Source organism: Sorex araneus, chromosome 1 (assembly GCF_027595985.1).
Source record: "Sorex araneus isolate mSorAra2 chromosome 1, mSorAra2.pri, whole genome shotgun sequence".
NCBI classification, from domain to species: Eukaryota; Metazoa; Chordata; class Mammalia; order Eulipotyphla; family Soricidae; genus Sorex; species Sorex araneus.
Window position 1 is genome coordinate 21,210,731 of NC_073302.1, and position 25,495 is coordinate 21,236,225.

Sequence of the window (25,495 nt, forward strand, 5' to 3'; positions counted from 1 at the left end):
CCCAGGGAGAATCACAGGCTCAGTGCCCTGCCACAGACCAGCATCGCGTGGCGGTCCACGGTGGGAGGGGGGCGGTGGGGGGGGCTTCAGACCTTCCAGACATCAAAGACTGAAAACAGGTAAGGTGGGGGAGGGGCGCTCCCCCTCTCCCCAGTGCTGAGAATGCACTAGGAAAAGACGGCGTTCGGGCCCCTCGGCCCTGGGCTGGAGCAACTGTGAGGCGGAAACGGCCCTTCTGGGGGAGGCCCGGCCCCCCACTCACCTCAGCAGCCTTGTTCCTCCCCTCATACAGCAGCAGCTCCTCCGACAGCAGCAGCGTCCGCGCCGGGTTGCAGAGATCCAAGGGCTGGAACCGCAGGGCCTGCTCAGGACCGTCTGTCCTCCCCACCCCGAGCGCCCGCCCGGCCCCGCACCCACCCAGGGAAACGGAAGGGGGACGCTCCGAGCCCGTGTGAGACGCAGCTGCCACCTTCCGCCGCCCCGCCCCCCGTGCGGTGACACCCGGACAGGAAGTCCAACCACAGGCTAGGCCTCTCCCCTTTCCCCTGCCCCCCCCCCGCCTTTGCGGGGTGGGGGGGGGTGGTCCTGGGCCCCCCAGACCCCATACCTCCCTGGTCTGTCCAGGAAAGTCCCTGCCGTCGGACCTGCCTTCGGAGGGGCCTCGGGAGGGAGGCTCCAGCCCCTTCAAGGCCGGGCCCGGCCCCGTCCACACTCTACACATGTTTGAGCCAACAGTACCCAGAAGCTTCTGGAAGGGTGCACCCAGTTCTCTCACGCCACCCCCATCACCCTGGCCCACAGAAAGGCCCTGTGTGTTGACTCTCCCAGGCAGGTACGGGAGACATGAAGCCCCTGGCCCCCTGAGGGGGGTCTCCCTTGAGGGGGGGCTCTGAGACAGCAGAACCCAGAGGCGTTTCTAGGGACCCGACACCAGCGAGGGGCTGGAGGGAAGGTAGCGAGATCAATGTCAAGGTCGCACAAGCACGGATGGAGCTGACGGAGCACGAGAGGCTGGAACAGCGGTGGCCCCCAGGACAGGGGTGCGGGGAAGCCCCCCAACAGCGAACCCAAGGAGGCCAGGCAAAGCCAGTAGAAGTTACAGAACAGGTTGATTCTCAAGCCCAGCTAGGGGGGCCCGCGGGGTGAGGAGGAGGAGGAGGAGGGTGAAACCCGTGAGAAGGGGACATGTAAGGGGCCTGGGCTGGGGGGGACAGGCCAGTCTCGCCATCTCGGCGGCCGTCCCCTGTACAAAGGTTTGTTCAAGGGCAATGACCGGCCAGAGAGACAGTATAGAAGGTGGGGTGTGGTGTCCGCCTCCCATGGGGCCCACCTGGGTTTAATCCCCGGCATCCCGTATGGTCCCCCGAGCCCTGCCAGGAGTGATCCCTGAGCACAGAGCCAGGAGGAAGCCCTGAGCACTGCCAGGTGTGGTCCCTCAAAGAAAATATAATTCCATGGAAACTTTAGGCCCGTGTGGTGGGTATGCTTGGCCACAGAAAGGCTTTGAAACTTCTTCTTTCAGACTCTGTGGGTAAACATCTTTGCAAATAAAGATTGATCCCTGGGCTGGAGCGATAGCACAGCGGGGAGGGCGTTTGCCTTGCACACGGCCAACCCGGGTTCGAGTCCCAATATCCCATAGAGTCCCCCGAGCACCACCAGGAGTAATTCCTGAGTGCAAAGCCAGGAGTAACCCCTGTGCATTGCCGGGTGTGACCCAAAAAGGAAAAAAAAAAAAGAATTGATCCCTGTGGATGGGCTGGAGCGATAGCACAGCGGGTAGGGCGTTTGCCTTGCATGCAGCCAACCCCGGGTTCGATTCCTCCACCCCTCTCAGAGAGCCCGGCAAGCTACCGAGAGTATCCCGCCTGCACGGCAGAGCCTGTCAAGCTACCCGTGGCGTATTCGATATGCCAAAAACAGTCACAACAAGTCTCACAATGGAGACGTCACTGGTGCCCACTCAAGCAAATTGATGAACAATGGGATGGCAGTGACAGTGACAGTGACAGATCCCTGTAGAAGCCAAGACTTTGGCTAACCCCGAAGGAAGGAAGGGGAAGGGCAGGCCAGGCTGAGGGGCTCCCTGGGGGAGGGGAGGGGCTGCCCTGCTGTCAAGTGAGTTCTCAGATCTGGGGCCGGGGTGGGCTGGGGGGTCCGGGTACACAGCAGAAGGCAGGCAGGGGCAGTAGATTTGGGGCCGTGGGGCCGCTGTGCCGTGCGGGAGAGGCTGAGCCAGCTCTCAGGCGAGGACGTTTCCATTCGCCTAAGGAGCTTTCAGAATGTTTATGCTCCAGGAGTGGGTCCTTCCAGTAGGAGGAAGTTCCCCCCTGGGGAGAATGATCCAAGACTCTCTCCGCACGAGGGGATTTTCATTACAGGCCTATTTAGTTACAGCAGGCAGAGTCGACAAAACCTAAAGGTCTCAGCAAAGACCTGGGCTGGGGAAAAAAAAAAAAATAAAAAGAGGCCACGGCCACAGACTACATGACGTGGGGCGTGTGCGAGCTGCCACGTGTGTTTAGAGAGCGCCCCGGGGTGCTAAGTGGGCAGCGGAGCTATTTGCTCAGATGTGCGTGGGCACAGAGGAAAGAGACCTGAAGGGTCACGCCAGCCAGCCGTGTCTGAGTGCCAGGGAAGGAAGAAGCCAGAAGGGAGGGGGGAGGGGGGAGGGAGGGCGAGACGCACTTCGGGCTCCCGCGGGGTGGGGGGGGGCTGCCCGCCCCTGTGTGCTCAGGCCACTGCAGCTCCCCTTGGCCATTTCCAAACACAAACCACCAGACGGGCCCCAGGAAGCTGAGGCTCAGCCAACAGCCCCGTGAGACTCCCGCCAGCAGTGCCCGAGCGTCCGGCCTGATCCCAGGAGGAAGGAGAAACCCCAGGAGGGGACTGAGGGGACCCCGCGCCATCCCCGCCTCGTGCTGCCGCCCTTTCCTGCTGCTCCTCCCAAAGCGTCTGCCCCCTCAGAACAAGGCTCAGATTCCTGAGCACTTGGAGGGGCGTCTCCCCCCCCCACCCCCGTCCACCCCCGCCCGGGGCCCCGGACTGGCAGCTCCCTGCGTCCTGCTGTGGACAGTTCCCGTCCTTCCCCTGCGCGGACGCCCCCGGCGAGCGGCTCACCTGGACGAAGATGGGGAACACCAGCACCTTGGGGGCCAGGGTGACGTAGGTGCCGCAGCTGGAGTGCGGCGCGTGCGGCCTCAGGGCCGGGCAGTTCTGGTAGTTGCTGTGGCCCTTCATGGTCTGCACCGTCTTCATCAGCCGCGACTTCTTGCCCAGGCCCGCGGAGGACTTGCCTTTGCCGGGGCTCCCCGACTCTGTGCAACGGGGGTGGGGTGCGGTGAGGCGCTGCCCGCCCCGAGAAGGGGGGCTCCCGCGTGAGGCGCAGAGAGAGCCCTCCCCGTCACAGGAGCCCCCGGGCCCGGAAGCCACGCCAGGCTGAGACGCAGCCGGGGTCCCCCCGACTGGAGCCCCAACTAGACCTCTCAGGAAACGTGGCCCCCTGAGCCCGACCGTCAGAGCCATGGGTGGGAGCAGAGCGCAGGGCTGCTCACCGTCCCCCTCACCACCTGCCCAGCCCAGGGTAGCAGAGACAGGCCCGGGACAGGGGACAGGGGCAGCAGAGATGGGCTGTTCTCCTCAGCCCGCCAAAGGGCTCACCCCCATCTTATTCCCGTGATGGGGCAAAAGCCCCGGCTGGCCTGGAACCAGATGGCGGCGCCTGAGCCCAGCCCCGTCCACCAGCCTGTCCCGAGGGTCTTGATTTCACTGGCACCAAGACATGCTGTGTGTTTGTACATGTGTGTATGTGCATGTGTGCTCCTGTGTCTGGACACTCACGTGCTTTTTATGTATATGCGTGTCTGTGTTTTATGTATATGTGTGTATATGTGAGTACACATGTGCATGTGTATATGTGTGTCTACATGCGTGTATGTCTGTGTGCACATACGTGTATGTGTATGTATGTACATGTGTCTACATGCATGTGCTTATTATGTATATGGGTGTCTGAGTACACATGTGCATTTATGTGTCTGCGTGTGTATGTCTGTGTGCACATATGTGTAGGTGTATGTATACACACGTGTCAACATGCATGTGCTTATTATGTATATGGGTGTCTGTGTGAGTACACATGTGCATGTGTATATGTGTGTCTGTGTGTGCATGTGTATGTCTGTGTGCACACATGTGTGTATGTGTGTACATGTGTCTATGCACGCATGTACTTATTATATATGTCTGTGTGAGTATGCATGCGTGTGTGTGTGTGTGTGTGTTGTGAGGCCCCAATGAATATTCCTACCCTGAAAGTCCCGAGCACGAGGCCCAGAGGCTTCCACTTTCTTGCTTCCTGCGATGCCCCACGTGTTGTAAAGCAAGTCCCTCAGGTGTTCCCAGGGTCTCTGAGGGCCCCTGGTCTTGTGGCAGTCCTGCAAGGCCACCCCCTGACCAATCCTGCTCCTCAGAGGTGAGAGGCGAAGAGAGAGGGACAAGCCCCCAGGGCTGCAAGAGCAGGGCCCGAAGGAGCCCCATCTCTGTCCTGCCGACCACCGACCACCGGCAGAGAGCCAAAGAATCAGGGAGCCGTGGGGCCGGCTAGACACGCAGGAGGTAAGGTGCCCGCTGGACACGCAGCCCGACCTCGGCCAGCCCCAGCACTGCGGATGCAAGCCCTGAGCATGCTGGGGTGGCCCAAACCAAAGCAGAGACAAAGGGGGGCGCTGGGGCCCCAGTGGGAAGGAGGCTGAGCTCAGAGCAGCCGGACCCTACCATGCCCGGGCTCCCCTTCCCTGTGGGGGACGTTCTAGTCCCTGGACCAGCACAGCCCGGACCTTCTCTGCTGCTGCGGCCCCTGAGTCTCGGCAACGGGGCGGGGGGAGGGGGTGGGAGTGGCTGGACCCCAGCGGTATCTCGGGGGAAGCTCCCCACCCACTCGAGGGCCAAGGCCCTGCCCGGGAGGAAGCCCCAAGCCAGCTCAGAAGGTCTCACACTTGCTTCCTCCGCCCACCCGCCCTCTGTCCTGTGCAGAGCAAGAGAAAAAGCTGACACCTGACCCCCAGCAAGTGGTCGCTGACCCCGTGGCATCTCGGGGCGTACTCAGAGCATACGGGTCACGATGGACGATGGACGCTTCCTGCCTCCCCGGGACTGCTGAGTGGGGAGTCAGCTGGGGCTGCGGGAAGCGGGGGAAGGAGCAGACTCAGGGAAGAGGTCGCCGCAGCCCCAGCCCCGGGGATGCACAGACTGGCCGGGGGCTTGAGAGCGGGTGGGGGGTCACCCCCACACTGCAGCCTTGGCGTCTTCCCACAACAGACCGCCAGGTCCCTCCCCATCGAGCTGCGTCCTCAGCCCAGAGGGGCTACCACGCACGCCACCTCGCACCGCACCCCCGGACAGAGGGAGGCTCCCCGTGAGTGCGTGCCTGGGGGGCTTATTAGCCACCCCAAGCCCCCCCAACCCCCGACTCAGCCACGCCCTCGGACTGTGGCGTCCTCTGACCTTGCTGAGAATGGGGTCACAGGGCCACCCTGAAAGTACCTCACCGCCCGCCGGAGAGGTGAAACCACACAGGATGGTAAGTGGGCGTCTGAGGCAAACCAGACCAAAAAGGGGTGTTGCAGAGACAGCACGGCGGGCAGGCGCTTGCTTGGACACAGCCCTCCTAGGCTGGACCCCCAGCACCGCTCAGGGCCCCCCGAGCCCCGCCGGGAGCGACCCCTGAGCACAGAGTCAGGAAAGTAAGCCCTGAGAACTGCCAGGCATGGCCCCCAAGCAGACAAACAAACAAAATAGACCAAAGGCAGAGACGAGCCCAGTTTGCTGGGCCCCGGGCCTGGACCCTCCTGGGCACCGTTTCTGCCTGTCCTTGCCCAGCACCGGGGACGGCCGGGCTGGTCTCCCGCCACCCCTGCCCGGTGGCCCCAGGACCCCTCACCTTCACCAGGAAAGCTGGGCTCGGCCCTGGGCAGACCAGGTCCCCGGGGCCCAGGGAGCTGGGGGTGACTCACCCAGGCAGTCACCCCCTCAGGCCCCATCCCCACACACCCCTGGACGTGGGGTGGCCGGTCCCTGAAGCCAATTTCTGAAGATTCTTTTTCCAAACGATCCAGAAATGCCACCCAGCTACTGAGCTTCAGTGAAGGGTATTTTTTTTTCTTTTTAAATTTTTTTTCTCTCTAACACCTGCCCCACGGACCAAACACAGTAATTACTCAGCTTTGTCCAGCTTCCAGAGTGAACCCAAGCCCGGGCAGCCACCCCGCCCCGGCAGTGGTGACTCACAACCCCCCCTCCAGCCGCAGACAATGCCCAGGGCACTGGTGCCCCCAGGGACTCTGCCAGGCCCCACTGAAGTCAGGGTCACTCCACACGCCCTCCTGAAAGGAGGCGGGGCAGCCCGGCCTGAAGAGGGGACGGGAGCTGGCACCCCGAAGTATCCAAGGGGAGCTCCGCTGAATCCCTCCCCTTCCTCGGAACCCTAGGCCTGGGAGCTCTGGAGGTCAGATGCCCGGTATAGAGCGGGCACGCCCTTGAAGCCTGGCATAAAGGAAGCAAGGTCAAGTTCTCCAAAGGACGCCTTCCAAACGTCCCCGCTATGACTCAGACTGCCACCCCCCTCCCTGCCCCCTCAAGTTCCCTGGCCGCTGTGTTCTCAGAGGGGATGCAGAAGGTGGGACGGGCTCAGAGGCCTCGCTGGGCCCCAGGGGGAACACTCTAGCCCCTGAGGCCAGCCCTGAGAGACAGACGCCCAAGCCATTCTCCTACAGGTCACCCGCTGCAGATCCTGCTGCTCCCCGCACTGGCCCTGCCGTTCAGAAGCCACCACTCAGCAGACACGTGTCCACCCCACTGAGGCCTGGAGTCTTTTTGAAAAAAAAATGGGGACGGGAAGTGTTCAATCAGGAGGAAGAGAGGGGGCTCAGAGGTCGTGAAGCATTCGCACGAAACCCTAGTGGTCACAGTGTCAAAAGTTTTGATAATATATATTATATATAGCACTGTATATAGCACTGTTGTCCCGTTGTTCATCAATTTGCTCGAGCGGGCACCAGTAACGTCTCCATTGTGAGACTTGTTGTTACTGTTTTTGGCATACGGAATATGCCACGGGCAGCTTGCCAGGCTCTGCCGTGTGGCCGAGATACTCTCAATAGCTTGCCGGGCTCTCTGAGAGGGGTGGAGGAATAGAACCTGGGTTGGCCGCATGCAAGACAAATGCCCTACCCACTGTGCTATCACTCCAGCGAGATATATATATATATATGTTTGTGTGTATATATATATAATGTAACAATGTATGATATATTATATATAATATATATATAAAGTGTAAAGTGTCTCTCGTAAAGGCAGACAGTGGGTGGGCAGGAGGGAAAGTGGGGGGACATTTGTGGAGGGACTGGGACATCGGTGAAGGGACTGGCTTGAAAACATTGTATTCCTGAAACCCAATCATGAATACTTTTAAATTCAAGGTGACTGAAAAATAAAATTGGTGGGAGAGGCACCAGGAGTACCAGGCACCAGCTGCCCTATTGCCAAAAAATTAAGCTTCTGAAATCTCCTGGTGTCGATTCTGCGCATAGAGCAAGGGAGTTGCCCTCCCTGTATCACTCACAGAAGCCCTTTTATTAAAAAAAAAAAAAGTAATAAAGCGTTTTTTAAAAACCCTCACCATTGGCTCCTCACCGTGGGAAATAGCATCTTCCTGACAGGCCAGACCCAGCGGCCACAGGCCCAGCTAACGGGGGACAGAGGCACCACCCCAGCTCCGAGCACCCCCGAGGCCTGTACTGAGCACCCCGGGCTTCCCGGGGCAGGTGGGGCACCCCGGGCGCAGATGGGCGCATGGCTGGGAAAAACCACTTCCGGGAAGGCAGGCAAAGCCAGGAGAGACAGAGGCAGGACTCAGGCGGGCCCAAGACACCCACTGGGCTGGCGCCAGAGGGCAGACGGCTGCCCGGGGCCACAGGGCATGCCCGCAGCTCTCCGCCTCTGGGAGACGGGCGTGGGCTGAGCCCAGCTCCACTCCCTGGGGCCCCAAACCCAGCTCCGGGGCCCAAGAGCCCAGAGAGAAGCCTCTGTGCCAAGCCCCTCCCCCCAGGGGGCAGCTCGGGGCCCGGGCACCTCCACAGCCGCACCCCGGGGTCTTCTGCCCGACGCGCACAGAAGTGGGGATGCTCACCCCCTACCTACAGAGGAAGAAACTGAGGGGGTGCACCCTGTGCCAGGTCCCAGAGCCGGAATCCCTGCCCGAGGCCCGGCAGTGCCCATCTGTGTGCCTCCCCGCCCCCCACCATGAGACCTGACCCCTCATGGCGGCCTCCTCCAAAGTCCCCTCCAAAGACCAAGGTGTGGGATAGCCAGTCGTCTAGACGGCTCCGGAGAGATGCCCTCGCTGCCTTGAGATGTCAGGCCCCAAGCAGGGAGACCCCGGGTGGGTGTCGGGGCACTGGCGTCTGTGGCGAGGCCCCCCCCCACCTTCCTGTCCCTCTGGGATGCCAGGGCGCAGGGAGCCACTCACCTTCGGGAATGGTGTCCTCCTGGTACACGGGCCTCAGCAGCTGCAAGGGCAAGACAGGTGTCAGCCTCAGGCGCAGGGGACCACCGGAGACACTGCGTCCCGCCCCGCGGGAGGGCCCCTGAGGACACGAGCGGTCCTGCCGGGAGAGGCCTTGGAGGGAGGCTGCCCTGTGGTCAAGTCTGCCCCGGGGCCGAGCCCGCACTTCCTCGTAGGGCGGCTTGCTCCACCGCACCCCGGGGCTAGCACCAGCCAGAAAGGGGAAGTCAGGGACCACGGAGACCCGGGCAGAGCCTCGCAGTGGGAACCTCAGCGGGGGAGAGGGCACGGCACATTTCTCAGACTCTGCCTTCCCAGACTCCCTCCTGGGGCTGCTGTGTGGGGTCACACACGGGGCCATCCCTCGTGACACCCGCATGCGGTCATCCCCCAGGGGCATACTCCACCCGGCATGCCATCGCAGACTCCATCACCCACGCACAGCACCACATGTCCCCTCATCCCCGTCCATCACGCACGCCATGGTCCTCCAGGACCTCACACGCTTACCACCTCCTAAGCCATTACACACTCCACCTTCCCCACGCCTCATGCATTCCACCGTCTCTGCACGCCAGCATACTCTACCTCCCCACAGGCCATCACGGACTCCACCTCCCCACAGGCCATCACGGACTCCACCACCCCACAGGCCATCACGGACTCCATCACCCCACAGTCATCACGGACTCCGTCACCCCACAGGCCATCACGGACTCCACCACCCCACAGGCCATCACGGACTCCATCACCCCACAGGCCATCACAGACTCCATCACCCCACATGCCATCATGCCCTTCATCACCCCACAGGCCATCCGTGTCTGCCTTCACCTCTGTGTCAGGTGTTCCCCGCCTCCACGGCAGCCTGTCCACTGTGGAAAGCACAGACCGCAGAAAGCTCTCCCCCCTCCTGAGCTGAACTCCCCATCCCGGAACCTCACCTGGTCCCGAGGCTATGAGGGCCCGTCCTCTCTCTGCCCAGGGCGGTTGTGCCCATCTCCCTGCCCACCCCCAGGCCCTGGCCGGCTCCCCCCGACCCAGTTTGGAGCTTGTGTTCCTTGCCCCAGACCAGCCGTCCGTACCTGGCTCCCCGGGTTCAGAGGGGCCAGGATGATGTAGTTGGGGTCGGCAGGGGCCGTGGCCCGGGACAGTGCGGGCAGGGTGTGCTGGCCGCCACGCTTGGCCACCTCGGTGTAGCGCTCCCAGCCGCCCAGCAGCAGCCCGTCCGAGCTGTCGCACACCAGGTGGCAGCTGTGGCGCTGCTCGGGCCGGGCCGGGGGCCCGTGGGCACAGTTCTTCTCGCGTTTGTTGGGGGGGGACTGCAGGTCGTGCGAGGACTTGCAGGAGGCCCGCCGCAGGACGCCGCCGTCCGGCCCCGGCTTGACCTGGGGCACCATGCGCCACACCAGCAGGATGATCTCCCCAGGGCAGCTCCTGGAAGTTGGGAGGAGACCACTTAGAGAAAGGCGAGTCTGGGGGAGCCCCAAGCCAGCCAGGGGAAGGGCCTACCGGGGCAGGGGGGTGGGGGGAGGAGAAGAATGTCGGGGGAGGGAGGGGCAGAGAGGCCAGGCCTAGAGAGGGGTCCCCAGTCTCAACCCTAATGGCCAGCAGTGGCTGAGGAGGACACGGAGGCCAAGGCCAGATTAGAAGAACAGAGACCCAAACCCGACATCTGTCACAAGCAACATACAGGGCAGGGCCAGGACCCACCCGCAGGCACACCCTCCTCTGTCATTCTAGAGCACAGCTGGTGTCTTCCCCCGGGGGCCAAGATTTAGGGCACACAAACACACGTTTTAATTTTTTGCTTTTTCTTTTCCTGGGTCAAGCCCAGCTGTGCTCAGGGACCCCTCCTGGGCGGTGCTGAGGGGACCACAGGTGCCAGGCATCGAACCTGGCAAGCGCCTTAACTCCCATCCTGGATGTCCAGGCTACCCACGGTCATTTTAAAGCATCAGTCACGTGGGTCAGAAAGCTGACTCCACAGTGGGGCTGGAGCGATAGTACAGCGGGTAGGGCGTTTTTGCCTTGCACGTGGCTGACCCGGGTTCAATTCCCAGCATCCCAGCTTGAGCACCGCCGGGAGGAATTCCTGAGTGCAGAGCCAGGAGTAACCCCTGTGCATCACCGGGTGTGACCCAGAAAGCAAGCAAGCTAGCTGACTCCAGGTCAGGGGCATGCCCAGAGCCTAAGTCTGAGCCCTGGGCACTGCACGGTTCCTGGACCACCGCCGCGGGGGGTGGTCAGTGTGGCCCCCAGCAGCACCGACCCTGAAGGCTGGGAAGCACCGACCTGGTGGGTTACGTGCCATGGGGAGCGGCCCCCAACCTCCCCTGAGTACTGCCTGGGCGGCCCCCAAACAAAACAAATGAGAAGGAATGCCTGCTTTGCTGGGAGCAGGCAGGGTAACCCGCCCCAAGCCCCAGGCCCGCATGAGAGACCCCCACCCCCGACCCCTGCCCCCCCCAGCCCCGCCCAGCTCTGCGCCACAACGTGCCATTTCCGGGTGCTGAGAGAACCGCTCAGGAGGGGGAAGGGGCACAGGGAGGGATGGGGACGTGGGGGTGCCACTAGCCTGGGGTCCCCCCTCGGAGCCCCTCACCGAATCTCGTGCGCCAGCTCCACACACTTCCAGTGTTCCACATGCCGCTCGTTCAGCTGCAGCACCGTGTCCAGCTGCTGCAGCCCTGCCCGCTCGGCTGGGCCTCCTGGGGGGACCAAGACAAAGCCCCCAGAGGTCCATGACCCCCTCAAGGGACCCGCCCTCTCGGCCTCCTTCCTTACCCCTGGGGTGGGAGGCCCAAGGAGTGACTGTAAGGGACCGTGAAGAGAGGCCCCTCCCTGCCCAACCCTCCCCTCCCTGCCTCTGGCCCCTTCACCGCCCCCAGGTGAGCCCGTCCTTGTGGCCAGGTTCACACACGTCCCGCAGAGTGCCAGCCTTATGCCATCCCCAAGCTGGCATGAGGGCACCCAGAGCCTGAGCCCTAGCATTTTCTGCTAGGGTGCACTAGACTTTGGGGAAAACAAAACAAAACAAAAATGATTCTCTTCAAGTGTCCATCTGGCACCCAGCTGTCTCCCTGTTGGATCCCCAACATCACACAGGGTCCCCAAGGACCAATGGAGTCCCCAGGACTGCCATGTGTGACCTAACCCTCCCCAGCATGCACACACACACACACACACACACACACACACACACACACACACACACACACACAGAGTGCTTATCAGGTTTGGAATCAAAGAAAATACCACTTCAGGGCTCCTGTGTGGCCCTCATTTTCCCATGTACCCATGACTGGAAATAGATACTTTACTCTTGGTTGAAGTCATTGGGAAACAAAATAATAAAGCTCTATTTTCCTTTTGATAAAAAAAATTTTTTTTTAAAGGGTCTATTTTCATCAACCGCCGTTTCATCTGTGGTTGTTCGAAAATATTATTCTGTTCACGTTGAAAAGCCAGGGGTGCTTGTCTCCCATTTGGGGAGCCCCCTTTGCAGTTCCAAAGTCTTGTTTGCTGAGCCTGGTTTGGGGGAAAGAATAGGGTGTGTGTGTGGGGGGCAGGGGGTGGTCCTCAGGACACGCACTTACCAGAATCCACGGCCTGGACCCGGACGGGTGAGTCACAGCAGATGGTGAAGCCGAAGCCGTCCTTGCCTCTCGGGATGGCAATCTAGAAGAGGGTCCTGCTACTGACGCCTGCAGCAAGGCCTGGCAGCTCCCAGGCCCTGCCCAGGGCAGCCCCTTCGTCCCCACCTCTGCCTGGCCACCTTCAGCTGCCTTGGGCGTCTGAAGCATGGGAAGCGCAGAGCAGCTCGGGTAAGCCTTAGACGGCTAGACGGGGCAAGTAAGAGCTTCCTCCCAGCAGACACGGCCTTTCCCAAAGGGCCCCCCGCCCCCAAATAGGGTTCCACCTCGCCCATGTCCACTGCCCACTCCGGCCCTTCCTTCTTGCACCCGGGGCTCATGGCTCAGGGTCAGGGCTGGGCGGGTGGTACAGGAGGCCCAGAGGCCCTGCCCGATGGTGACAGGAGAGGGCAGGACCGGGCACACTCCGGCCAAGGACACGTGCAGTGGACAGGCTCCCAGATTGTGGGGTGTGTGTGGGGGCACGGGAGGGCTGACTCTGAAGCAGCCCCTGGCCCCGCTGTGCCTACCCAGGCCCAGCCCCTCCTTCTAGGAGCCCCCACCAAGAACCTGTCTCCCGAGACTCTTGGCAAGAAGCACCACGTGTGCCCAGAGGCGGAGCGCCGGCTTTAGTGCAGGAGGCCTGGGCTGGATCCAGGGCACCACACGGTCCCCCGTGCCCCCGAGGAGCACCAGGAAGGAGCACCACAAGCTGGGAGTAGCCCCTGAGCACGACCAGATCTGGCCCATCTCCTCTCTCACCCCCTAAATAAAGCACAAGGCCCGGCTCCTCTGAGATGCTACGGCTGGAGGCCTCGACCTCAGCCTTCAGGCTGCCCGGGATCGCTCCAGTGCAAAGCCGGACCCGGCGTGCACCAGGGAAAAACGTGTGGGGAAGGTGCCTCCGGGGTGGGCGCTGGAGGGCAGGGCAGGAACTCGGGAGTGGGGAGCACTGAGGGCGGCAGGCAGGGGCCGGGGGGCAGCGACCTCAGGAAGGGTCACAGCCTGGTGCCCTCAGCTCAGTGGAGCCGTGCTCTGTGCTCCTGAGTGCACCCCTGTGTCAGCCCTGGGCGGGGAGCAGGGGGCCCGGGCCTGGCCCTTGCAAACGAACGGGATTCGAGGGGGCCCTAGGGAGGCCTGGCCCAGGAGAGACTGGGAAGAAACTCACTCAGCCAGCCTGGAGGGCCACCTCGCTCTGCAAGGCCAGCACCGGGCCCGGAGTCCACCTGCTTGTGGTCCCAAAGGCTAGGCCCGAGGAAGGCGGGGGGCAGGCGGGTGCCGGGGACGGCCCCCCGAGGCTCCCCTCGCCACCAGCCCTGGGCCCTGATTCAAAGGCCAGTTTGTCAAACAGGAAACCTGACAGACAAGGGGAAGGGGGAGGGGGCAGGAAAATGCCCCGTTCCCATAAGAATTCTGGGAAAACACACGGCTAAGACAGGAAGAGGGAAAAAAAGGAAAGAAAGAAAGAAAAACAAACCGGGAGTAAGTGCGGGAAGCCCGGGGGAGAGGGCAAGAGATGGATCTCCGACAGGCTGCCTTGCTCCAGGCCAGCAGAAGCTGAGATTCCCCTGATCCACACCCCCACCCCCACCCACTGCGCCCAGGCCCAGAGCCCCTGGCCCTTAAGGGTGCTGGCTCTGGAAAAGGGTCTCAAGCACCACTAGGAGGGCCAAGGGCTGAGAACCTGGGGTTTGGCCCGCACCCTGAATCAGACTGGAATTGAAGGTGCAGCTGCCCACAGAATATTTGCTCCCCTCATCCGGGCCGGATTGTCCATGGGTGCCCCCCACCCCCCTTTCCTGGGCACCAGTCTCAGAGCCCAGCCTGACAGCCAGGCACCCACTGGCCCGGGCGGGAAGGCAGAGGAGGGGTGTTAGGAGACGGGGGGCTGCCAGAGGGACGCGGGTGGGCTCTGTCCTGAGGACCCTAGGAGCACTGTCCTTCCGTGGGTGTTTCTGGGTTTTTCCTGTGCCAAGCCTCCTCTTGCTGCCCTGTCTGCGTGCTGACCCCCCTTCGGGACTCAGTTTTTCATCCCCCACCCCCTTCATTTACCAGAAACGCCTCTTCTGCGTGCAGACCCGGCCTGCCGGGCACTGCGTCTCACCCCAACGCACAGCACGGGCCAGGCTGCGTTGGGGTACACAGAGGCTCTGGGAGGAAAAGCGTCACTTTCAAGCAGGGGCCTGCGCCAGGTTGGTGCCAGATCCAACAGGGCCGGAGCCCAGAGTCCCCAGACGAGTGGACGCTCGTGCCTGGTGTCACTGGGATGCCAGCGGGCCCTGGCACCCCCTGCCAGAGCCCTGGGGAACTGAGGCCCCTCCCATGTCCCAGGCAGGGTCCTAGGGAGGACTGTGGGCATCTCCCTGCCCGCCGGGGCCTGGCTGCTGGTCACTGGAGTGCACGGAGGGCTTGTGCTCTGCGTGGCACATCCAGGGCTTGCTTCTAGCCTGCGCGCGCCCACGGTGGGCTCCTTGACCCTCTACCTAGTTTAAGGGGGCAGGAGGGTGACCTCTCAGGCAGTGCTCAGGAGGCCCGGGCCCGAGGGGGGGAACCCACTGGAGAGTCTCTGCCAATCGGGCGTTCGGTTCAGCAAAAGGACCCTAGGGTGCACTGCTGCTGGGTCTCTGCAACGCGGGGGACACCCCTGCCAGCCAGCGACAGCCACTGGGTGCCACTGAGCACCCAGCGATGCTCAGGAACCAGGTGTTGCCAGAAATCGAACCCAGGTCATGCTCGGCATGTTCTCTAAGCGCTGTCTACTCTCCCACCTGCCCAGCCTCCACTCCTTTATATGTATATATATATATATATATATATATTTTTTAACCAAGAAATACCCACCACAGTGTCACAAGAGCTAAGGGACCACCACGCAGTGTGTCCCGCAAGCTGGAGGTGAACGCCGCCGGGGAAAGCGGGCGCCGGGACCCTCTCAAGGCTCCCCGCTGCCTCTCCCGCTCCCGCATGCACAGCCAGCCCGTGCAAACACAATTGCACACACAAACCCCCGCACACACATCACCCCGAGGACGCGGGCGCCTTCGCAGGAGCGGGGCAGGTCGGGGAAACCACCAGGTCCAACATCAAGCAGCAAACACGAAGACTAACAGCCTCGGCGCGGGAGCCACCTCTGCCTCCGCCACCAGACTCAGCGCGCTGGGTCTGCCCTTGCTATTGCTCGGTCTGGGGGGCACAGCCCATCCTGCCCAGGGGCAACACCCAGCTCGGTGCTGCTGGAGCTCGGGGGACCACGCAGGGCTGGGGCTCAAGCCCGGGGTTCCGGCATGCAGAGCATATATTCAAACTGTGAGCTACCACTCTGGCCACCCCCACCCCTGCCTCCCGCCACCCCCATTCCACCAAGTGTTTATTTGTTTTTATGCCACACTCCCCCGCAAAGAAAACTCAGAAAATGAACCAGGTGGATCCTCACCCAGGTAGCCACAACCCCACCGTGGAAGGCAGAGCCGGCCAGCGTGTGCCAGCCGCTCAGCCCCCGGCCCCTGCCCCGTGGGGGGCAGGAGGAGGCAAGGGAGGGGCACCCCCACCCGACCCCCTCCACCCTGCACCCCTCACCACCTACCCACCTGGCGGTAGCGGCGCTCCGCACACACCTTGCAGAGCCCGTTGAAGCTGTTCATGGCTGCGGGCGCTGCCTCGCTCGCTGCCCCATGAAAACCCGGCTCTCCCCCGAGCCGCGGGGGCCGCACTGCGCCCCGCCAGCCTGGCATGCCGGCCCTGGGAAGCGGCCCGCAGAAGAATAGCAGGAAACCACCTCTCACCTCCCCGGGCCTGTCTGTGCCGGGTGCCTCTGCCCGATAAGCCGAAGGCTTCCTGAAACCTCTGAGTGACAAGGAAGAGGGAGAGTTTTATATTAAAATTCCTGTCAACTCGTTAGTATTCCCCGGGCCCTGCGGGGAGAGGGCGCCTCTGTCCCGCACCCCCCCACACCCTGCCCCCCAGCCCGCTGCATTCTCCGCCAGGGTCCCCTTTGTCATTCCAGTGTTCTCACCAACACCCCAGGCTGGAGGGAACCCAGGCAGAAAACACACACACACACACACACACACACATACACACACACCCGGCTGTTCAGAAACAACACAGCAGCAGCCAGGCCCCATGCGCAGGGCACCCAGCTACGCTCTCACCAGCTGAGAGAACCCCGGGATGACCAGGGAGCCGGGCTGGGGCCCGTTCCTGAGACAGCAAACATTTGGAGGGGCCTGAAAGATAGTACAGTGGGGAGGGCGCTTGCCTTGCACTCAGCCAACCTGGGTTTGATCCCCGGCAACAATAGGGCCCCCTTGAGCACAGCCGGGAGTAAGGACTAAGTACTATTGAGTGTTTCCAAATCTCTCTCTCTCTCTCTCTCTCACACACACACACACACACACACACACACACACACACACACACACACACACAGAGCCATCCCCCCCATTTTGGGGGGCGGGGGGGGGGGAGTCTGCCTGCCGTAAGGAAGCTACTTCTAAGTCAGTTTTCTGGGGCTGGGGAGATGGCTCAAAGGGCTGGAGGAGCACTTTGCACGAGGAGGAGGCTCTGGCACTGACCGGTCCCACGTGTGGCTGAGAGTGACCCTGAGCCCAGGCTGAGAGTGACCCTGAGCACTGTTGGGTGTGGCCAAAAGAACAAGGCCCTCGTGCATTCAGGACTGAAGGCAGGTGAGCAAGGCCCCCAGGAGAAGGCCCCCTGGGAGGACTCTGCCCCCTGGTTCCGCCCCTGAAGCTGCTGGACTAACCCAAAGAGAAGTGAGTGGACGCCCTGGGCCACAGGCCCTGTTCTGTTCCCTCCCTGGCAAGCCCGACCTGCTTCGGGAACCCCCCACCCCCTCTCCGGGCAGCCCACCCACCTACTGCCTTTCTTCTTGTGTCTTAGGGGACTCCCCTATGATGCTGGAGGCCACGGCAAAGCCAGGGGTCTGACCTGGAGCCCCCCCCGCACGTGGGGCACAAGCTCGGCTCTCGGACCCAGCTCCCTGCCTCCCACTTACCTTCTTCTATAAGTATTTTTGGGTTGGGGACCACACCCGATGGTGTTCAGGGGTCACTCCTGTGGGTGCCCAGCAGACCTTAAGGGATGCCTGGGATTAAGCCTGAGTCAGCCACGTGCCAGGCAAGCGCCCAACCCGCTGTACTATTGGTCTAACCCATCTTCCTGATGCCAGAGTGCCCCTTGGTCTAGCTTTGCCGGCCGGGGCAGAGATGGGCAGCCCCAGCTTCTGGCCCTCCTGAAAGGCTGACACAGGATTGTTCTCTCTGCCCCAGCTGAGCCCTAGTGTTTGCTCCCCACTTCTCTGAGCCCTAGGGAGCCCAGGAAGGCCAGAGTTCCCTCAGAACAGTGCCCCCAGACCTCGGGGCCTGGCACACGCCGTGTCCAAAGGCCTCGCAGCTCCCGCTCAAGCAAAGACATTCTCCAAACAGCGACTTTGCACCTGCGCCACCCCATGCAGTAGCGACTGGTTTTGGGTCCCAGCCAAGTTGACCCATTTGAGGGGAATGAGGTGTCCCGGTCTCGCTGGACACAGCTCCAGGGCCAGCCAACACAGTGCCTCTAACAGCCAGTGGCTGGACGCTCCTGAGTGCAGGGATTGGGGGGTTCTGGGTTCGATATCAGCCCAGGGAGACGCTCCATCAGCCATGAATGAGGGGGCGGAAAGGAGCAGAGTAAAACGGACGGGACACGTTTGCTGGGCTCAGGGACACGTCCGGGAAAGCCGTGACTGTGGGAAACAGCCACAGGCCCACCGTGCTCAGGGCCTCCCCCCCACCTCCACCACCCTGTGTGTCCTTCATCTATACACTGGGGACTCAGGGCCGCCCCCAAGGGGGCAGGGGCAGGGGAGTCCCTGGTCTAGCCCTCCCTGTCTCCGCTGTAGGGGACAAACACGGCCCCCCACACAGACCCGAGGATCTGGGGGGCTTGCGTCCACAGCGCACACGCGTGAGGGGAACATCGCGGCTCAGGCTTCTCCTGGTGTCCGGCCCTGCAGGCTCACGGCGGGGGCGGGGGGACACGTGGCCACAGTGGCCTGGAATTCTCCAGCGACCCACAGTGAGAGATATCCCGATAATCCCGTTTCCAGGACCCGGAGCCCAGCTCTCTTTAGTCCCTGCCCCCCAGCCCGAGGGACCCCAGAAAAGCACCAAAACTCACCCCTGAGAACTGCACCCCCGGGGCCGGAGAGATAGGACGGGGACAAGGCCCTGGCTGCGCACGCTCCCAACCTGGGCCCCGTCTCCCACACCACATGTACATCCCTGAACCCCACAAGGGTGACCTGAGCACCCACGAGGGACAGCCCTGGGCACTCCCGGGATGGCCCTGGTGGCCCCGGCACGGCCAGGCCCGAGCAGCTCCGCCTCCCTGGTCCCGAGCACTGAAGTGCCTGATTCAGGTCCCAGATGACCCTGTATCAGCTCCCAAGTGCTGCCCTGAGGAGGGGTCCCCGGAGCCAGAGGTGGGCTGGGGGCTGGAGCGATGCTCAGGTCTGGGGGGGCCCCTGCCTGGCTGTCCCCACCTACCTGGACTCTCTCCCCATCCTCCACGTCCTCGCCTCCAGGCATTCGCAGCGGGGCACCTGCAAGGCACAGAGCAGAGGCAGGACGTTTCCGCAGCAGCCCAGGTGGCCCAGAGGAGCACGGGCCGCGGAAGGCAGGTCCCCTCCCCCAGCCTGAGATGCGGGTGCCCGGGGCGCAGGCCTGGAGAGGGGCTGGCTCCCGTGGAAGCACACACAGGACACGTGGGGGCAGCGAGTCCAAGCCCGGGGCCTTGGGACACACGTGTTCTGCCCGCAGAGCACGGCAGCCAGGGGTCACAGGCAGGCTGCGGGGGGTCCTGAGACCACGGGGTCCACCCCTCGCCCCTTCCCGGGAAGGGCAACCAGGACAGGAGGGCACAAGGCCTAGAGGGCACGAGGCGGGAGCCACGGTGACCAGCAGCCCAGCAGGGCTCAGGCACTGTCCCCGGGGCTGTGGGGCAGAGATCACGGGGACGATGCTCGGAGCAGGGGGCACACAGCTGGCAGGGCCGAGGCGGGGGGCACACACACCTCCTCCGGGGGGCTGTAGTCGCCGCCGGGCCACCTTCAGGTGCTTGGTCCGACCCAGGTGCGGGCCGAGGAGGTAGTACCAGCCATTGATCTCCTGTGCCGAGACAAGGTGGAAGGACACACTCAGACCCAGGGGCCGTCGCCAGCGCCCCTTCCCCACAAAGGACAGCAGCTGGACGGCCTCTGCTGCCGGCACACAGCAGAGTGTGCGAGGTCAGGGAGGATGCCTCCGGCTCCAGGAAGGCCCCCTGGGACGCTCCACACGAGCAGGTTCTCTTCTCCCTAAAGGAGTGCCAGCTCCCTGCAGGCCTGCTACCCCAGTGCCTGTGCACGGGCCCTCAGACGACCAGGCTCGGAACCCGGTACACAGGCGGAGCCCAGCAGAGGGTGACAGAACAGCGGGGAGGGAGGCGAGAGAGACGGAGAAAGGGACAGAGAGGTCAAAAAGATGGCGTGGGGTCGCCCCGAGGTACCGTGCAGTCCCCTCCTGGGAGCACTCTCCCGGGTACGAGGAAGCCCAGGTGACAAGGGGGCCTCGTGCAGGCTCAGGGCTGCTCCACCCCTTCCTGCCCCAGACTTCACTTCCGGAACCCAGAGCTGGGCAAGGCCTGGGAACAGACCCGGGGGACGTCCCAGGAAGGACACCCAGGGGAGCGCACGGCCCCCTACCCAAAAGCCTCTGGTGTAGGCGGGGTGCCGAGTAGAGCAGGGCACCCCTGGATGCCCGGAAGCTGGACTCTGGATCCCCACGTCCCTGCCCAGCCTGCAGGAGGACTTGGACAACCCCTGGGCACCTGCGGAGCCGGAAACTGGGGCTGGTACACAGCAGCCTGGGCCGCCTCCTCCAGGCAGGCCCGGGAGAGCTCCAAGTCAGTGTCCTTCCATGGCAGACACCTAGAGCCTCTCGGGGAGGTCATGGAGACCCTGACATGAGGAGGGACAGCGGAAGGACAGGCGTCACGCCTAGGATGTCACGCCACGAAGGTCACGCCACTGGGCATGCACAGGGCAGTCCCTCAGGTTCTGGGACATTGGTTTCGGGGAGGGAGGGGCATGGTTTCTGGGGGGACTCCATTTGAGGGCAACACCATTTCAGGGGAGCACTGTTTCAGGGGGACATCATTTCAGGGGGACACGGTTTCAGGGGGAACATCATTTCATTTTAGGGGGACACTTTCTGGGGGACGCTGTTTCAGATGGACACCACTTCAGGGGACATCATTTCTGGGGGACACTGTTTCAGAGGGACACCACTTCTGGGGAGCCCCGTGTCACAGACCAAAGCCCCACACGGGAGCTATCAGGCAAAGGACACCCCCGCCCCAGCCCCACCTGAGGCTCCCGGGGGCCCTACCTACCTTGTCTGGGGTGAGGAGCGACTTCACCCCGAAGCTCATGCAGCCGATGAGTCCAGTCTGTCTGGGGAACGGGAGGCCAAGAACAAGAGTGAGCACTGTACCATGTCGGGGCTCTGGGAGGTGACCGAGCCCTGCCCTCCGCTGCCCTTCATGCTTTTGAGCACTGTGGCTCGGAGCCTCGCTCTGATCTCACCCTCCCAGCCCTGTCCCTGCACTGTCCAGAGCCCAGTGTGGGCCGGTCAGTGATGGCTATTCATCGAACAACGAGGTGGCCGGGGGACCATCTGGAGGGGTATCTCTGATCTCTCGGGTGCCCGTGGATGACAGACTGGGCCGTGGGGAGCAGAACCGCAAAGTTCAAGACAGCTGATTGGACGGGCGGTCAGCTCCAGGGGCGAGCATCCCAGGAGACAGGCCTACCCTGGCCCGAGCCAGTGAAATGGTATAGCCAGGGTGCGTGCACTCCAGCACTCCCATGAGGGCCGGTCCAAATGCCAGCCCTAGTAGTTTGGGGGTGCCCTACACATGTGAGGTGCCCTGGACAATCCCCTTCCATGTCTGCCCGGTCCTCTGTAAATACAGCCGGTGCCAGCGAGCCACCTGATGGTCCAAGGCCAAGCAAAACGGGCGTCTTGCAGACAGTCAAGGCAAGTGAGGGCTGCCACAGCTGAAAACCCAGGCACCGATCCTCACGCCTGTGTGCCCAGGAAGGGGCAGGTGGCACAGTGAGTAAGGCCAGTGCCTTGCAAGCAGCTGACCCTGATTCGAATCCATGTCGACCGAGCACTGCCGGAGATCGCTCCTGAGCTCAGAGCCAGGAAGAGCCTCTGAGCCTCGCCAGGGGTGGGCCCACCACAACAGACCCTGGCACGCCCAGAGCTGGGTGGCAGGGCCCGGCGGGGAGAGAGCTGCGTACACAAGGTGCGTACACAAGGTTCCGGGTCTCCTCCTTATGAATGCACCCCAGTATCGCTCGAGAGTCCCCCGAAAATACAGCGGGGTTGCATCCTCTCTCCTGCCGTGCCTGCTCTGCACCCAGCCTGCCCTCGCCAGCCCCCCCACCCCCCCACTCTCTCCCCACACCAATTTCCTCTAGCCTGGACTCCTTCTGCTCAAGCCCGTTGCTCCGCTCCTGCCCTCACTGAGCTGTGACCGTGTGGAAGGCACCCACCTCCCCAGCCCCCAAATCAAATCTCCGGAGCTGCTGGAGAGCGAGTGCTCAGCTGCCGTGCCAGAATAGCCTTGTTAAGACCCCACCAGCATCCTTGCTGCCAGTTTCATTTCGCTTGTCAGCACCTGCCAGGGGCAGTGCCAGCCGGCCTCCAAGTGCCCGCACCGCCCGGCTGGGTGCCTTTGGCTCTCGCTCACCCCATCAGCACGCACGATGCTGAAGGGGCCAGGAAAGCCGTCTCTTCCTGCTCTTCTCTAAGTGGAGCGCTCATTCCCGGTGCTGGGAGAATGCTAAATGGTTAATAGCCTGCTGGGAGCTTTGCTTCCTGCGAAGGCGCCTGCAATGAGTTTGTGATCGTCGGGGCAGAGAAAATCGCCCTGATTCAGGCCCATAAGCAGGAGCCTCTCGCTAAGTGTTCTTCAATGAGCCACTTCTTACGCCTGCTCTTTGGACACGCTCTGGAGAAGGCTGACACGAGTAGCTGGCAATCTACCCATCTGCTTCTTCACGTGGGGGTGAGCATTCACCCCGGAGACCACCTGGGATGTCTCTGGACACAAAAATGCAGGGGCCCCGCCCTGGTTACTTTTAAGAGCAGCGCCCAGAGCTCAGGGCTGGTGCCCTCGGAGAAGGCTTGACAAATGGGTGAATCCATCATGCCCGGGGTTGGCAGGCACTGGGCAAAGAGCCGCAGTATTAAGGAAGCAAGACAAACACGCAAGAATTTAAACAGCAGTTCAAGACAGCAATTCAAGGGACGCGGCTGCGTGGGTGATTGACAGATGGACAGCTCTGGCAGCAAGTCCTGGAAGGTCAAGGAGGTGGGAGAAGAGTTGAGGGCTGAGACGCCTGCTGAGGTGAGACAGAGAGAAGAAGAGGAACAGCATTTTACGCAGAGAGAACAGCCAGTACAAAGGCTCAGAGGTAAGACGTCATACAAGGCTTACAGGACTTAGTGTGGTCCTTTATTTCACAGCGGGGGGGCACTCCTGGCAGTGCTTGGCCCAGAGATGCTCAGAGACTTCCCCCGGGCAGTGCCTAAGAGTCCGTACCACGGCAAGAATCTAACCCAGGGGCCAGAGCGATAGGACAGCAGGAAGGCTGTTTGCCTTACACACGGCCTTCTCAGATTCAATCCCAGGCATCTCCTAAGATCCCCCAAGCACCGCCAGGAGTAACTGCTGAGCGCAGGGTCAGGGGTAAGACCGAAGCACCGCTGGGTGTGGTCCCAAGACAAACACACAAACAAAAAAGAACCTAACCCAGAGCCTCCCCTGGCCTAGGCTCCATCGCTGGGCCCACAGTCTCAGCCCTGGCCCTGCTAAGCCGAGGCGGGAGACTCCTGTGAACTAAAAGGGCAATCTTTTGAGGCCATATACTTGATTTCTCTCTTTCTCTCTCTCTCAGAGGCCTTAAATAATTGATGTTATAAACTCTGCTCAGTTTGGGAGGGGGGCAGGTATTAGGGTCACACCCAGCATGGCTCAGGGATTTCTCCTGACTGTGCTCAGGGATCACTCCTGGTGGCACTCAGGGGACCATATTCCATGATGGGGATCGAAACGGGATCTCCCTGAACCTCCATACTCTCTCTCTCTCTCTCTCTCTCTCTTTCTCTCTCTCTCTCTCTCTCTCTCTCTCTCTCTCTCTCTCTCTCTCTCTCTCTCTCTCTCTCCAGCCCTCAATTTATTTTTAATCTGAAAGTTGGCTCTGAACACAAACACTTCTTCCATTCTTCCGCTTTCCTTAGGGTTGGTGCCCGTGCCTGTTTGGAAGCTTTTAAATGTCACAGCCCTCGGCCTGGCTCCGAGGTCCCGGGTGAAGCACAGTGGGCAGATACGCAGCGTGCCCGGGACAGCATGTGACGCAGGGCGGCGAGCCAACGCTCCAGAAAAGTCGCCCGGCGTCCTTAGCGTGAGCGGCCTTGGTCTTCAGACGTGAGTGTGAGAGCACCTACGCTCTGCCTTGGCACCCAGTGGTACCACTCACCCCAGGACCGTTTTCTGGACTCCTGTTCTGAAAATACCAATGCTCAGTAACAGGAGCTGAAGTTTGGCTTTCACATGTCACCAATTTTGTACTGTCACGCAGAATTTCTGAAGAACTCATCGTCAGTGACAAAGGAAGTTGCTACCATTTGACCAGTGGCGGGGGGGCCTCCCAAGGAGGGTCCCGGGGTTCTGAGGGCCTCTCCTGGCTCTTCGAGGCCCAGCTGCGCAAGCCTGACCAAATGCTCAGGGCCGGCAGTGCTCAGAGGGCCCCCAGGGCTATCCCGAGGGTGCCTCAGGGGTCAAGCAGAGCTAGGGACCAAGTACAGGCCTCGTGGATGCCAGAATTATGTTCCAGTCCTGGTTTGTTTGGTCTGTTTTGTTTGGTTCTCTGTCAGCAAGCAGTACTTGGGAGCCTGGGAGGGGCAGGAGGGGGGGTTGCGTGGAGTGGTTAATGGTGGTCATTCCTGCTGGTTCTCAGTCAACCTAGCTGGACAGTGAATGCTAAAGCCTGAGGATGGTCAGGCCCAGCCGTGCCAGGGACCACCAGGGCCACACCTAGCGATGGTGAGGATGGAAGCCATGAGGAGCCGGGGGTCAAACCAGGGTCAGATGCATGCAAGGCAGGTCTCCAAAGCCTACCACTATCTCCTCGGGCCTTATTGTTAATTTGATTTTTTCTGTTTTGTTTGGGGGCCACACTTGGCAGTGCTCAGGCTGACCCCTAGCTCAGTGCTCAGGGGTCACCCCTGGCAAACTTGGAGGACCATGTGGGATACCAGGGATCGAGTCCCAGTTGGCTGAATGCAAGGCAAGCACTCTACCCACTGTTACTTAGATCCGTCCCCTGACTGCTCATTTTTAAGCAAGATAATGGTATGTGATTCTATCTTCTCAAAACCATTCTTTAGAGATAGAAAGAGATGAAACCGAGTCTGGAGGTTTGCTTTCAAGTAACCCACAAGTTGGGGGCAGAGAGATGGTACAGCAGATAGGGTGCTAGTCTTGCACTGGGCTGACCCAAGTTTGATCTCTGGCATCCCATATGGTCCCACCAGGAGCCCTACCAGGAGCAATCCCTGAGCTCAGAGCCAGGAGGAAGTCTGAAGACCACCAGGTATGGCCTAACAAAACCAAATAAAATAAATTAACTCAGAGTCATTCACAGTGGCCAGGAAGAGAGCTCCAAAGGCTGATCACATGCTCCGTCTGCGTGCTGGTACCCTGATTTTGATCCCTGGCACTGCAAAGCCTTCCTCTTACCCCCCCCCCCCCCGACTCCTGCCAAGAAGCCCCCCACTCCCCTCCCCCATACACACACCTCCAGCCAGGATCTCACAGAACCAGAAAGCTAGCAGAGATCTTAAAGGTGACTGCGTCTCACAGTGAGGACAATGAGGCCCAGCATGGGACGACGGGACTCATTCCTGGAGCCTAGAGTCAAATCAGAGCCGGCAGACCAGATGGGAGGGGGTGGGGGCTGGAAGGCCAGGTTCTCAGCACTGCCCCCTGGGATGGAGCTGGCACCACCCAGCCCTCCCCCCAACTTCACTGCTTCCCCACGAAAGTTCACTGGCTATCTGGGAAAGAAGCATCGGAATTCACCACACAGTGCTCTATCTCCAAGGGCTCAAATTCCGCCGGATGATTTCTTTATGCAGGGGGAGGGGTGTTACGGTGGGGTGGGCCACATCTGGTGGTTGCT

At 61.7% G+C, this 25,495-nt stretch overlaps 1 protein-coding gene and 1 non-coding gene across 2 annotated transcripts in view; both read right to left on the reverse strand.

Annotated features, from left to right (window-relative positions):
- Positions 1-25,495, reverse strand: part of LOC101541401 (regulator of G protein signaling 3) — a 75,718-nt gene that overhangs the window by 26,165 nt on the left and 24,058 nt on the right. Inside the window, 9 exon segments of the mRNA XM_055139753.1 lie at positions 263-346; positions 3,121-3,317; positions 8,531-8,570; positions 9,652-10,003; positions 11,172-11,277; positions 12,166-12,247; positions 18,747-18,802; positions 19,274-19,367; positions 20,632-20,692. Coding sequence (XP_054995728.1) covers positions 263-346; positions 3,121-3,317; positions 8,531-8,570; positions 9,652-10,003; positions 11,172-11,277; positions 12,166-12,247; positions 18,747-18,802; positions 19,274-19,367; positions 20,632-20,692 — 1,072 coding nt within the window.
- On the reverse strand, positions 7,507-7,637 carry LOC129400980 (U11 spliceosomal RNA). Its single transcript, XR_008628022.1, has one exon. It is a non-coding gene; the product is annotated as a U11 spliceosomal RNA (small nuclear RNA).